Source organism: Hesperophylax consimilis, chromosome 20 (genome assembly GCF_061612785.1).
Source record: "Hesperophylax consimilis isolate HC1 chromosome 20, BYU_Hcon_1.0, whole genome shotgun sequence".
NCBI lineage: Eukaryota > Metazoa > Arthropoda > Insecta > Trichoptera > Limnephilidae > Hesperophylax > Hesperophylax consimilis.
Window position 1 is genome coordinate 815,999 of NC_142855.1, and position 14,974 is coordinate 830,972.

The 14,974-nt window shown below is 34.5% G+C and overlaps 1 protein-coding gene across 2 annotated transcripts; it reads left to right on the top strand.

Annotated features, from left to right (window-relative positions):
- Positions 1-8,469: 8,469 nt before the first annotated feature.
- LOC149413873 (uncharacterized) lies at positions 8,470-13,419 on the top strand. Of its 2 annotated transcripts, none has more exons than XM_089644038.1 (4): positions 8,470-8,520; positions 9,824-9,994; positions 11,035-11,187; positions 12,422-13,419. In XM_089644038.1, exons 2-4 carry the CDS (start codon positions 9,841-9,843, stop codon positions 12,472-12,474), a joined length of 360 nt encoding a protein of 119 aa, XP_089500164.1. In that variant the 5' UTR covers positions 8,470-8,520; positions 9,824-9,840; the 3' UTR covers positions 12,475-13,419. The 2 variants fall into 2 exon arrangements, with proteins under 2 accessions (XP_089500164.1, XP_089500166.1); XM_089644040.1 differs by having other exon boundaries at positions 8,510-8,520; positions 9,824-9,907.
- Positions 13,420-14,974: the final 1,555 nt, after the last annotated feature.

Consider the following 14,974-nt stretch of genomic DNA (forward strand, 5'->3'; position numbering starts at 1 on the left):
TCATTCCCCTTATTGCTGCAAGCTATGGTGGAGCATATAACCGGTATACGGTAAGTTTTTATTAATATATGTGACAAGCTACGTTACAAAGTGACCAGCTCAGGTACGGGGGCTCCATCGAAGCCAGAGTAAAGTTTGCCTCTCAGAATCTGGGCGTACTGTACAGGGCCCGCAGATACTTTAATAGTACACAACTGCTGACCCTGTACAAATCGGAAGTGCGCCCTACTGTCGAATTTGGCAGCCATCTCTGGTCCGGAGCCCCTAAATACCTGAAAAAAACCCTTGACTCTGTGCAGAAACGGGCGGTCAGTTTGATAGATTCCCCAATCTTAACAAATGGACTGCAATCTTTAGAGCACAGGCGTCAGGTAGGTATGCTGTCATTGTTCTATCGGTATCATAATGGAAGATGCTCTGAGGAACTAGCGTCATTGATCCCTTCGGCACCGGTTCGTAGTCGGGATACACGCCAAACATTTGTACACGGTTGATATTTGTCACATGAGAACGGGTCGCTTCTGCGATTCGTTCTTTAGTTCAACAGCTCGGCCATGGAACGAACTTCCGGCCTCTGTGTTTCCTCCCTCCTACAACATGGGACTCTTCACGACCCATGTTCACTCCTTCCTCTCCACAAAAAGACCCACCACACAGCATCCCCAAAGATTACATAGGCCCTGAGGGAAAATATTTTCTTCAGGGCCTCCTGCGTGGAGTTAATATATAAAAAAAAAACCATAAGTTCATACATATTTCCATTTAGAGAACATCTCTAGTTGCAGTCGGAACATGAAAAACGTTTTTCTACACTGTGAGTCATCATGTGTTACTTCAAAAAATCCTTTTGAGAAGATGAATAACTACAGTCAGAGCATGAAAAAGGTTTTTTTGCACTGTGTCATGTGTAACTTCAAAGATCTCTTTGGAGAAGATGAATAACTACAGTCAGAGTATGAAAAGGGTTTTTCCCCACTGTGAGTCAGCATGTGTCTTGTCAATGATCCCTTTCGAGAACATGAATAACTACAGTAAGAGCATGAAAAGGGTTTTTCTCCACTGTGAGTAATCTTGTGTGCCGTTAAATTACTTTTTTTAGAAAATGATTTATTACAGTCAGAGCATGAAAAGGGTTTTTCTCCACTGTGAGTCATCTTATGTACCGTCAAATCTCTTCTTTGATAACATGAATAACTACAGTCAGAGCATGAAAATGATTTTTCTCCACTGTGAGTCATCATGTGTCTCGTCAAACTACCTTTTACAGAACATGAATAACTACAGTCATAGCACGAAAAAGGTTTTTCTCCACTGTGAGTCATCATGTGTATCTTCAAAGATCCCTTTTGAGAACATGAATAACTGCAATGGGCACATAAAAAGGGTTTTTCTCCAGAATGGATGCGCAAGTGAAGTCCTAAGATTGACTTGTAAAAGCAGGAGTAGTTACAATGGGAACAGGAGAATCGTTTTTTTACGGGTCGCTTCTTCAGTCCTGTCAATAAACCAGAAAAAGATTAGGAATATAACGTTTTTAGTGTCAACAAAGATTAATCATATACCATTCAAATAAAAAAAAGCACGAATTCTTCATTGTAACAAAGAAATTCGGTTTTACCTGTTGTCTGGGTAATTCTATCAAAGTGACCTAAGCATTCCTTTTTAATATCTGGCAGGTCGATTTCAAATTCCATATATGGAATTCCCCCACCATATTCTTCTTGTTGTTCTAGTTCTGCCTTGTTTGAAACATTTTTCTCATTAATGCTACCTGTAAAAACAAAAAATCAATTTGTATGTGATATATTTATACATAAATTTTAAGCACTCGGGGCTTTTTACGGGGTTCTCAAATTTTTAAATGAGAATTAATTTTGAACATGAGAAAGAAATAATAAAAATAAAATTGCAAGAAAAAAATTATGATCAGTCAGATTTACAAAGAAGGTCTATAATATAACCCACGAAATTCACTAAGTGAACATAAAAAAATATTTATTTATTGAAATAACAACGGCACGACATGTGCAATAAACATAAATATAAAAATATAGTTAAAAATATAAGGAAGTAAAGTACTTTAATCTACAAGGTACAAAATATACAGCTTATAAAGTTAATGGATAAAATATAAAGTTAAGTATTTGTCATATCGTGGATGAAAATGAGAAATAAAACCGGACCAATGTAAGTTTATATCCCTATCTAGAATAATGCGATATAGACTTACATTGGTGTAAGATAAGAATAATAAATTCCTCCGCTGCTCATCTTACCAGGGAATTCCTGCGTCGAGACGAGCAGCTTTACAATTATATTCAATCAAATAAGTTAAGTACATAACACATACATAGATGGTTTACATAGAATATTTCTTATTTTGATTGTTCCATTTTAGATGGCCAATTATCAAGCCGAGATATTTGATAATGTCTACACTTTCCAAAGGTTGACAATTGCAATTCTGCGTAAAACCATGTTTTTTTCAGGAACGGTCCAAAGATGGCTGATTTACAGAGGAAAAGCTTAAAGTTGTATATTTTGTTTTGGTCATGTTTAAGGTTAACAGGTTTTAATAAAGTTAAATTTTGACTGCACTCAATCCCGCCTCACACTTAGCATAAGTTTTATCCCACGCATCACCAGCAAATACCAAAACAGTGTCATCTGCAAATATAACTGAATTAAATGCTTTCAGTTATAGACAGATTGACTAGGTATGTGAGAGGTACGATAAGCACTTTACAGAGATATTTCAATGCATTGGTTGTGATTAAGTGCTCCAAAGATACATTTCATTTTAGGGAAGAAACAGTGTTTTCGATTTAATCGGTGGTGATTTTTATGACTAAAGCTTCTTTCTCTGCTCAGAAGGTTCGTTTATTTGTATTGCGTCATCACATTGCATAGCTTGCTGTGCTAAATTCGATCTTATATTTATTATAAAATTAATGAGAAATTCAAGAAATTGGTCAGAATTATTAGCGTATCTCCTGGGGACATTGTTTATAGTGAACTAGTCAATTGTTGTAACTTTGGTAGATTTAGAACTGGTTATTACATTACAAAGACAAATTAAACAACTGCTTAAATGGGCACATGATGTAGGACTACTTGTTAATGTTGAAAAAAAACAATACTGATTATAAATAAATAATTTTAAAATAAAAATATCTTAAAAAACAAATTAAATTTTATCGCTTTGTGAAAAAGTTTTTTGCTTTGTGATAATATAATTATTTTATTAAAAGGACAAAAAACTTTGTTCACATCAAATAATTTTTATAAAAAACCATCTACATGTTTCGTGGGCAATGTCCACTTCTACAGGAGCACACTACTAATACTGTAATAATAAAAATTAATTTAAGAAATATGAAGGACTCCAGATGTCAACTTCAAGAGTGATCCTTCAAGAAGGATAAAACGTTTACTCTTGAGCACCTTCAGTACGGCGTTTTGTTGTTTGCAGCCAATGGAATAATGCTTTATTGCATCAATATTGTATTTTCATTGCATTGTAATGAATTGAACTTTATTATATCCCAAATAAAGTAAGGTTGCAGCATGAGATTTGTGAGAATAAGTAAAAAGATTTCTGTAGTACTTATATAGGTAAAGCAAGAGAGGACATTATGAACAAGTATATTTTGTCCTGTCTGCGAAATATTTCAAAACGGACAAGGATTCCGAAAATCAGTATTTAACAACTAAAAACTTTTATTCTTTACAAGCCATTAAACTATTAAACGTATCTCTAGAAGAAGTCTAATTGAATATAACTCAGTAGTTTGGTCTCCATCTTACAAAATTCACATTAACAACATTGAGCGAATACAAAAAAAAAAATCTAGGTTTTATAAATTTTAAATTAAATATCCCTGTCGAAGACTTAAAATACAATTTCTTATAATACATACATTAGACGTAAAATAAACGATTTCACGTTCTTATTCAAAATACTCAACTCTAAATTCGACTGTTGTGAACTCCTGCAACTTATTAATATACATACACCCACAGTAACAACACGACAAAATACAATATTCTACAGCAGCAAACATAAGCGCAACTACATTGCCCACTCTCCGATACAACGACTTCACACCATGGGAAATCATTACTTGGGTGATGTTGACATATTCAATACCAACATGGCAAGTTTTGTGGATCATTTAAAACATTTATTTCAACAGTACTCCTAAACACATCGTGTAAACCTACAAATAGCTTTAATTTTCTGTTTTTGTTTCTTGTGTTTGTATGACTTGTTGCATAGCTTTTATCAAAATTAATTTTGTTCTTATTTTTTATGTTTCAAAATATCTGTCAAATTAAAATTATACTACCAACCATGTAAAAGCCCTCTGGGCGTTAAATAAATAAATAAACACCTACATTTCAAAAATAATGTGCAACGCAACTTACTGGCTGTCCGAGCACTCTCCGCATTCTGCAAACATTCCTTCTTTACATCTGGGAGGTCGAAATCCATATCCGTATAAGGCATTTCACCTCCATTGTCTTCCCGGGGCACTGGTTCCGTCTTGATGGATACATTCTCTGGATTAAGTTGATCCATGGCTCTGTTGTGCACAAAACATATGTCTGAAACTTCCCAAAACTGAACGTTGTTTTAACGGAACTCCAATTTGTATGAGATATGAATATTATCTTTCGGTTTTAATATTTTCCCAAGCAATGGAATCTACTGTAAAAATATTTTCAAATAAGGATATACTAGTGACATTGAAGATAAGACGATTCAAATCCGTTGAGAGAATCGGCGTCAATCGTCGGAATACAATAATCTAACGCTATCTACAGGATGCAACGACAAAGCATGCGTCAGCGGTAATTTTTAGGTTATGCTGATAATACATAGACGAAAATAAAGTCATAGACTAAAAACTATCATTTATATTTTCATTCGAGTTTTATTTTATTTTGTAGCGCTTATGCATACAATATGCAAGGTTCTGTAACACGAGGTTATTTTGACGATGCAACTATGCCCACGTGTTTAACCACTCGAACGATCGCGCGTCAAAAAAACTTTTTTCTCCGCTCGCGGTTTTTTGGCGACGAATTTGAATATTTTCTATTTTGTAATACGCTTCTACCGCGAAAGCTTCAGATAATTAACTTACTATTTGCTTGCTTTGTATGTATAACCAGAACCGTAAATAATCTTAAATAAGCCTATGTACTCTTTTGTATCCTCGCTAACTTGGTTGTGTTGGCTAGATCGATAATTAAATAAACATTCCATATATATTCTTTTTAAGTGTTGAGCTAAAAACCTTGTAAACTTTTTGTAGGTTTCGATGAATAGCTCATTTATCACCCACTATATTTAGAAAGAGGGTCGCTCTCCTAGATAGTTAGTGAACAGTTTTACAAATTTTTTTTTTTTTTTTTTTTTATTGTTTAACTTATAACATTGTTACATTGTACATAAAATTAGGTAATAATAGGTAATAGTGAAAAACATATATGATTGAATTTCTACTCCAATGAAGAGTGCTAGCTCTGGAGCTTGGCGTAGGAGTTATTTGACAATTATTTCATGTTTATATCAGTAATTAACATAAATACAGTACAATAAATATAAACTTAAAAGAGGATTGTGACGTTAATTTTGGTTGTAACATGAATTGAAGTTATAACAATAGAACATGTTTACCACTGGAACGATTTCGGATTATAATTTATTTGATTTGATCCCGCGACCATCGTATTGCGAGTCATAAGCCGTACCAGAGGCAGTGGGCTATCGTAATATAGACACATTAAATTAATTTGGGTTTTCTGTTGTTTCAGAAATGGATATGGACAGATCGAGCGACGAGGATGACGAAGCGAGCGACGTCGACCACGAAGAGAGCGATGAGGATACCTTCTGCATGCCACCAATACCTTATCATAATATTATCAACGTTTCACCTAACTCCGCTATGGCCATAGACTTTAGTAGACAAGACCAGGTAGATAGTGAGGCAATGCGTTCGATGCTGCCGCCTGAAGGTTACTTTTTCGATTGGTCTAATGATATCTTACGGGATAAGGGAGACTTTCACAGGCACGCCAGGACCAACTTTCAATACCAAAGCAATATGTAAAGTCAATATGTAAAGCGCTACAAAATGCAAGGTTCTGTAACACGAGGTTATTTTGACGATGCAACTATACCCACGTGTTTAAATAAAATTATTCATGATAAACTTCTTACCACTAATTGTCTGAGCAATATTCATATTAAGGTCCCTAATAGACATAATTTAAGGAGCCAAAATATATTCCATACTGATATATTTAATAACAATATTGGATATTTCAATCCACTATCTAGAATGTGTCGTCTGTACAATACAGTTGAATGTGACCTTATAGATTTATTCGCAAACAGTCTCGCATATTTTAAAAAACAAATCAACCATCTTCTACCATGATATGTTATGGAGAGATATAATTGCTTTATTATTTTCTTTACTTTTCTTCCTTATCCTTTCTCTGTACATTTACTATATTTTATATTTCATACTTAATATTTTATTCATGTTTTATATTTCTTTTTAATTATTATTATATTTGTATTTTTTTTCTTTCACTACGAGCATCTCCGCCTAATATCGACTAAACCTTGTTTACGCATGCTGTGAACATTTTTAATTGGGGTGTTAATATCTGTGCACATTCCCACCGAAATAATATAAAATTTAATGATTGTGAACACTCTGTAAATGTTTCAAACAATAAATAAATAAATAAATTTATCGCCTGAATATAATAAAACTTCCATAAATTCTTTATGCATGCAAAGGTTAAATACAAAGTTCTGAAAAATCGAAGTCGAAAATCGAAAGAATATTGATGACAAAATGGATCCGAAATGTCTGGTGTTTTAGCCATCTTCTGGGAATTATTAATATTTAATCATTTGTAGTTGTATGAACGAGATATAAAATGAAGTGACAGTTATCTTGCAATTTATTATAAGCAATAGGTCTGTGTTATATTTATTTCTCTTTTTGTTTTGAATCAATTATGTTTGTGTCGAGGTTTTTTCATCTTTTTTCATGTTTGAAATGAAAATATTACGATTTTTAAAAATTAAAGTTTATTGCAAAACAGAAACTTAAATGTAAAGTGTATCTTGTTTCCAAGAAGAAAAGGAAAGAACATTTTAAATACCTTGGAAATTTAAATTGTTATTGTTAATTTAAGTTTATACAACCGATAAACAACCCCCTGTGACTGGATAAGCAATGCTAAATTAAATGGCTCTCTGAGTGATTCGCAGACCACACATTTTGGCATCCCGCAGGGAACTGTTCTAGGTCCAATTCTTTTCATCATTTATGTGAACGATATTTTTAAACTCACAATTATGTCTAAACTTATTTCATACGCTGACGACACAGCAATTTAAACTGAGGGAATTTAACTTGGAATGAAACCCAAAGAACAGCAGAATTAGACATAAACATACCAAAAAATGGTTCGATTAAAATTTGTTAACACTTAATACTGAACAAACTTTTATAATACCTTTCACCATCAATAAAAATTCATTCCCTGATAATTTAAAGATAAGTATACACTCATATAAATTGTAATAGAATTTCAAATTTATGTTAACCTGACTGCTCTGTACTTACTGTTAAAACTAATGTAAAATATCTGCGTAATTATAGATAGTAACATAAAGTGGAAATTACAAATCAATTCAATAGTAGAAAGGTTAAAAAAATTATTGTACATTTTTCTTAGAATACGAAACATACTAAATTTTAAATTATTAAGAACCATCTATTTTTCACTAATTCAATCTGTATTACAATATAGAATTGTTGGTTGGGGTAGAGCATTCAAAAATTCTCTCTTACCTTTAGAAATCATCCAAAGAATATTAATAAAAATAATTTTGAAAAAACCGTATGATTACCCCACAATCAGATTATTTCAAGAATTTAAAGTCCCTTCACTTCATATTATTTATTAAAAAATAACTCTTTTTCAAATACATAAAGATTGTTTCGACAATGACAACTTAATAACTTTTCCGAACAGCAATAGACAAAGTATTCTTGGCTCTATAACCATCCCGCGCTGTAACACCACCACAGCCCAACAATTTTATAAATATTTTGGTGTCAAATGGTTAAACCAATTACCTCTTAACTTAAGATTGGAAACGAATTATAAAAAATTCAAAAGCTCAATAAAAACACCATATCAATTGCATATTAAAATCGTTTATACTTAAAAATACAATATTATCTCTCAATTATTATTATATTGAAATCCTTTTCTCATTCTTATCTCTTTCCTTCTTTTGCATCCTTTTTTCTATTCTATTTGATATAATTTTGTTATATATATAATTGTTGTAATTAAGTACCGTCATATGGTCACTTAAGAAAACCACGTAAGTTTGTCTTTTGTCTATGGTTACATCAATCTGACGTTTAAGTAGCTTCCAAACCGCTATTCTGTTGTTCGACGGCTTTTCTGAAGGTATGTTTAAATTCAATCAATCATCTCTGCCTACCTGTGCGGTATACGGCGTGGTGGTAGTTAGTTATGTTATATAAAGCAAAAACTATGCAGGTTTTGTATTTGTATGTAGTTTAGGTTATTTAAATTGCGGGACACGGCTTAATGGTTAGTTATTTAAGTTATATAAAGTAAAAACTGTATAATTCTTGTTTTATTTTTATATAGTTTTGGTTATTTTAATAAAAATAATCTTTTTATTCGTATTCGTAATTTTTTTCCAAATTTAAGTACTTTTAATTTTCTGCTAACGTTTCTATTGGAGCTGCCCGCCGCGCTTCAACTTGCGTAAGTAGGTTTAACTGACTAAATAAGATCTTAGCTCCTTTTAGGTGCCAGTTTATTACCAGAATATGTCAAATTACACTTCTCTCACTCCGCTCACCTAATTTCTTAATCACAATTTTATGCTTACAAAATATAACATTGTAGTTATATTTAATGGAATGTGTGGGTTTGCACTCACCTCCCCACATTCAGGAATAAACAACAATTATTATTATTATTATTAAAACTTTCAACTCAACTCAACGCGGTAGTCAATAAAACGCATTTTCCCTTGATCCTAAAAATCCCATGTCATCTCAACGGAATTAAAAAAAGCCCAGCAGCTCTAACGCTTTAAATTAACGGCGCGTTGTGTCAGATTCATGAAAATAAATCAAATATATTTACTACTGCAGTGTAAAAAGAAGCGTGAAATGTTGGAAAATGTGAGACAAATTTGAACGCTTTGAATTACGCAATATTAAAATGAAGATACAATTTTTACACTTTCCCTAAAAATGAACTTGTTTTTTAATGTACATATTATATGTATCTTTGAAAAGTCGCTTTCCGTGTCTGTCTGTTTGTGCGCTTAGTTCTTCTAAACTACGTCATGGATTTTGATAGGCTTTCCACTTTAATGTAGAGAATTTCTCCCGAAAGGTTTATATTCATAATACATGCGCAATATTTTTATAGAAAGCAGAGAAAAATCGATGTTTTGTAATCAAGCCGTAAAAAATATATTTTCGGGCGCTTACATTGCTAATGCTGTCTCATTCTTATGAGATACATCAAAAAAATATATATGACAGAATTGTATATCATAAAAAGACCTACAAAAGAGTTCTGAATGGTTTGTTTCTATCTTTTAAGGATAACCCCCAGGAACGCCGGGTACACACCAGCAAGTTTAAAATAAGTGAAAACTGATGCTACCTATGTAAGCTCTTTTGTAGCCACTCGCAAATTGGACTAATTGTTGAAGTTATTATAGGTATTATGAACTGAGACATGGATTTTCTTAACCCAGAGAGTGCTTCCATCAAGTTGGAACCAGGGTCCCAGGAAGAGGGTGGAGGTGAGATGCCGTATACGGATATAGATTTCGACCTCCAGGATGTAAAGAAAGAATGCTTGCAGTATTCTGGGACAACTCCGACAGCCAGTGAGTGGATTTCAGAGTTTTGGCAATGATTCGGCTTGTTCACGGCGCCACCTTTTGTCGTTATTTTAGTATTTACTTTAACGTCTAGCCTGCCTTCAATTGTATTGGTGATGACCCCTCCACTTGCGCATTTTTTTCATCTCGTCCCGTCAATCAATAATACTTTTTGAAACTTTAATTAAACTTATTTTACATGATAGTTAGTCAGCATGGACCGGGCGGTAACAAGAGGTATTTAATTAAGTCTGTAATGTCAGCATAGACCGGGCGGCAACGATAGTTGCTTAATTAAGTACATAATTGTGCTAACTTGCGTTTGATCCTTGAGTCGATAATTTTAACCTTTTATTTAATAAGGATTTATTTATAAACTTGTATATGCCACTTGCAATCTAGCATTTTAGTTTTTGCTAATAAACTTCTGAAATAAAAATGTAATCGACTTGAAATTATTTATTTGGAATGTAAGCGATTCCTAAACGATTATTTGAAACGGAAAAATCAGAAAAAGATAGGTCACATCTAGGATTCGAACACAGGACCCTTGCCTTGCCGGGGCACCGCTCTACTAAGTGAGCTAATGGGACACTATCTCCTTCGGTCATATTTAACTGTATCATACTTCGAATAAGAACTACCGAACTGCAAGTCTAGAATGAATATTTTATTTTTCTGGAATAACTTAAAGAGTAAAACCTCAAATTATAATATTTAATTATTGTCACAATATTAGAGATCTTAGTTCCGGAGGGAGTTTATTCCAAGCCTTCGACCCAGATGCTCCTATTTCTAATTTATGCGACTGTTTCTAATTTACCATGTCCCTCGCCCTATCCGAATTCCCGACTCTCCGCGGTTAATCAGTACTATCTCTAATTCATCATCTCCCTATTCGAATACCTGTCTCTCAGTGGTTATTCAGTGCTATCTCTAATCGTTATATCTGTAATTTAAAGTTTTTAGTGAAGTCATTTCGTTTTCTTATAGTACCCTCTCGGGGATGGCACTGTTCAATAAAGGAAGGGTTTTTGTTTTTTCAGGAAGTATTATTACGGAACCTGTTACCATAAAGGCAGAACAAGGACCCCGAGAAAAAGATGAAGGGTATATTCCTATTATGGAAATTGACATAGAACTCCAGGATGTTAAAAGGGAATGCATCGAGCGCTTTGAAAAAATTACCCAGACAACAGGTAATACCGATTTTGTCTGGAATTAAGATTTCGTGCCCTCTATTGTATTAAGTTTTTACGTTCTATGAATTAACTGAATAATTATTAAGTTTAAATTGTTTTTTTGTCAGACTTATTGACAGATCCGAAAACACCTCCTGTGAAAAAAAGATACTCCTGTACCTATTGTTTCTATTGCTGTTCTCGAAAGTCAATATTAGAGCTTCATTTGCGCACCCATTCAGGAGAAAATCCTTTTACTTGTCCCGACTGTAGTTATTCATGTTCTCAAAAAGGAACTTTAAATAGACACATGCTGACGCACAGTGGAAAAAAACCTTTTTCATGCTCCGATTGCAATTTTTCATGTTCTCATAGTGGACATTTTACGAGACATATGATGACTCACAGTGGAGATAAACCTTTTTCATGTACTGACTGCAATTATTCAAGTTCTCTCAAGAATAGTTTGAAGACACACATGTTGACTCACAGTGGAGAGAAACCTTTTTCGTGTACCGACTGCAACTACACATGTTCTCGAAAAGATACATTAAATAGACACATGCTGACACACAGTGGAAACAAACCTTTTTCTTGTTCCGCCTGTAGCTATTCATGTTCTGCAAAGAGTAATTTGTCGAGACACAAGATGACTCACAGTGGAGAAAAACCTTTTTCATGTTCCGACTGTTACTATTCATGTTCTCTAAAGGGATCTTTGGTGTTACACATGATGACTCACAGTGGAGAAAAACCTTTTTCATGTTCTGACTGTTTCTATAAATGTTCCAAAAAGAGCTCTTTGGTGGAACACATGAAGACTCACAGTGGAGAAAAACCATTTTCATGTTCTGACTGCAGTTATTCTTGCTCTCGAAGGGGAGTCTTAACGAGGCATATAATAACGCACAGTGGAGTAAAACCTTTTGCTTGTTCCGTGTGTAATTATTCATGTTCTCGAAAGGGATCATTGACGATGCACATGCTGACCCACAGTGGAAAAAAACCTTTTTCTTGTTCCGTGTGTAATTATTCAACTGCACAAAAGTTTTCCTTACAAAAACATATGCGTACTCATTCGCAAAATAGCCTCGCTTGAAACTAGCCACTATTAATCTTATATATATATAATCGACCTTCTGTTACCAGGCCCTTGAAGATTGCTTAAGACCATAAATAGCTCGATTTAATTTAAGTACTTTATGAGAATCTAATAAACATTATGGTAATTCCATGTAAATTGTTTCCTCAGGGTCCCCGTTCAAGAATGCAGTAGTAACATCAATATGTATTTGGCGGTGTTAACAAGACCTGATATAGCTTTTGCAGTAAGTTTTCTGAGTCAATTTAGCAATTGCTATAACCAGGAAACTTGGTTATATGCTAAACGAATTTTAAAATATCTTAAGAAAACTAAACATTTTGGATTTAAATATACTAGATGTGGTAATCCAAAATTAGAAGGATTTTTTGATGCAGATTGGGGAAGCAATATCAATGATCGCAGGTCTTATACGGGTTTATGTTATAGTTTAGCTGGATGTGTTATTTCTTGGGAAGCAAAGAAGCAAAAAACAGTTGCTCTTTCGAGCACTGAAGCTAAGTACATTGATGTAGCCGAAGCTTGTAGAGAAGCTATTTATTTAAGTAATTTGTTAAAAGAAATAACTAAGGAGTCATACACCATATCATTACTTAATAAAATCAGGGTTCTCTTAAGTTTTCTTCAAATAATAGTGTAGCATCGAGAAGAATCCATTGAATAATTAATAATAAGCAGCTCGACGCTTCTTAGGTACGTACTTGCAGCTGAAATCAAAACAAAGCAACCTACGTACGTCGCAGTCGGTCTGGCACACTACGAAAACTCGCCAGAAGGTTCGAGTCTACCGCCTGTGCATAATTGCCGCGCCGCCGAAATTTCGCGAAAGGCCCAGACCGAGCGAGTAGCTCGAATTTAGCTGCAATTCACTACCTGCTGTTGCCGTCGGCCGTGTAGTATAAATAAGCCCGACGCAGCGAGACAGTCAGTCAGTCATCAGTCCGCCGTCATTTAACAAGAATCAACGAGTGATAACCCGCGCTCCTCTTACTAGCGCAAAGGACAATTTACCCAGCTTCGCCCGTACAATCATGAACTCCATCGGGACATCATCATAGCGCCTTAGCCCAGATCGCCGTCCCTGGCAGGGCTACACGGATTACAAGCGCCCTGGTTCCAGCGTTTCTGACCAGCGCTTCTTCCACGCCACCATGACCACCACGAGGACACGCAGCATCCTCACTGGTCTACGCCGCTCCCACTCAACCGCCTACAAGGTCCGCCGCACCTTCGGCCTTCCCGTCAGCACTGGAGTGCCTGAAGACCTACGTTCTTCGCCAGTGCCTGACAGTCATCGAGTCCGGTCTCAACGCGCCGTCGCCAACTTCCGCCTAGACCACATCACCGCAGCAACCGGAGTATTCAACGTTTGTCCTACGTCATCTCCTCATCACGGCTCAAACTGACTTAATAAACACAGTGACCTTCACGACACGCCTTTTCATTTTGTGCCTCACCATTGATCCCCAAAATAGCTTTAATAAAAAAAACTAAGCACATTGACATACGTTACCACTTTTGTAAAGAATGTGTGAATGATAAAATTGTAGAACTGAAATATTTGGAAACAGCTGAAAAGCCAGCAGATATATTTACAAAGGGTTTGGCTAAAACCAAGTATTATTATTTTATGCAGTTGCTGGGTTTGCAGGATGTAAAAAATTAACATGTTTATATTCCTTTTATAATATAGGTACTGTGTACGTTATTTTGATAAGTGGGGGTGTTATTTTAGTTATCAAAATACTACTAACGCCATCTATGTGTACGATAACATATTCAATAAACGCTAGTTCATCCTGTCTTCTTGAACAAAGACCATGTTTTATTTAACACAAAATAACTGTCACTTCCCTTATCTCGTTCATCCAATTACGAATAATTAACAATTCCCAGATAGCCAAAAAACGAGACATATGGATCCATTTTGATCCATTTTACCTTTGCATGTATAAGGCATTCATGGAAGTCTTATTGTATTCACGCTGTAAAAGTGAATTAAAAAACAATAAGTAAGATTGCCAAACCCCGCGATAAGATGACAATATTTTATTCAAAATATGACATGATTAATGGCTTAAGAGATGTGTCACATCTAATTCAAGTTTGACAGATAATGCGAACAAAAATCTCAAAGTTGAATGTCTAACAATCGGCGAGAAAATGTCTGAATAGTCCACATTTTTCTTCTGCATGTAGCCCTTGGCTACTAAACGTGCACGATATCGAACATTATTACTACACTACAGTTTTACCATTCTTTGGCATATCCACTAACTCCCAAGCATTATTTTCTTTAAAACATTGAAGTTCTTCTTTTACTGCTCTAAACCACTATTTTTTTTTTCATTTCCCTGTAGGTAATGCTTCTTCTAAAGATAGTCCATTAGCATCCTAAACCTTTCCTTATCTGTGGTGTGTATTTACAACACATTGCTTCTTAAAACTTTAATAACTCTATAAATATAATAAATTCTGGGTTCAGATTTTAGTTATTCCTCCGTTATACATTTATGCTCTGAACTAAAATATTTAATTTTACATAGTTTTCAAATTCAATTTCAAATCCGATATTTATGTTAAAAATCGGAAACAAATACACCAACCATATAATCAAACGTATGACACTGCTACGCAAAGAGTGTGAGAGGAAATGACAAGCCATTGTTGTCCCGCTTTTGTTCGCTATGCGGGAAAATGAGA

Bases quoted from the DNA above. Each gene is read 5' to 3' on its own strand.
- LOC149413873 (XM_089644038.1), top strand. From the start codon at position 9,841: ATGGATTTTCTTAACCCAGAGAGTGCTTCCATCAAGTTGGAACCAGGG. The intron at 9,995-11,034 runs GTGAGTGGATTT...TTGTTTTTTCAG, and splicing joins TGGGACAACTCCGACAGCCA to GAAGTATTATTACGGAACCT. The intron at 11,188-12,421 runs GTAATACCGATT...TTGTTTCCTCAG, and splicing joins AAAAATTACCCAGACAACAG to GGTCCCCGTTCAAGAATGCA.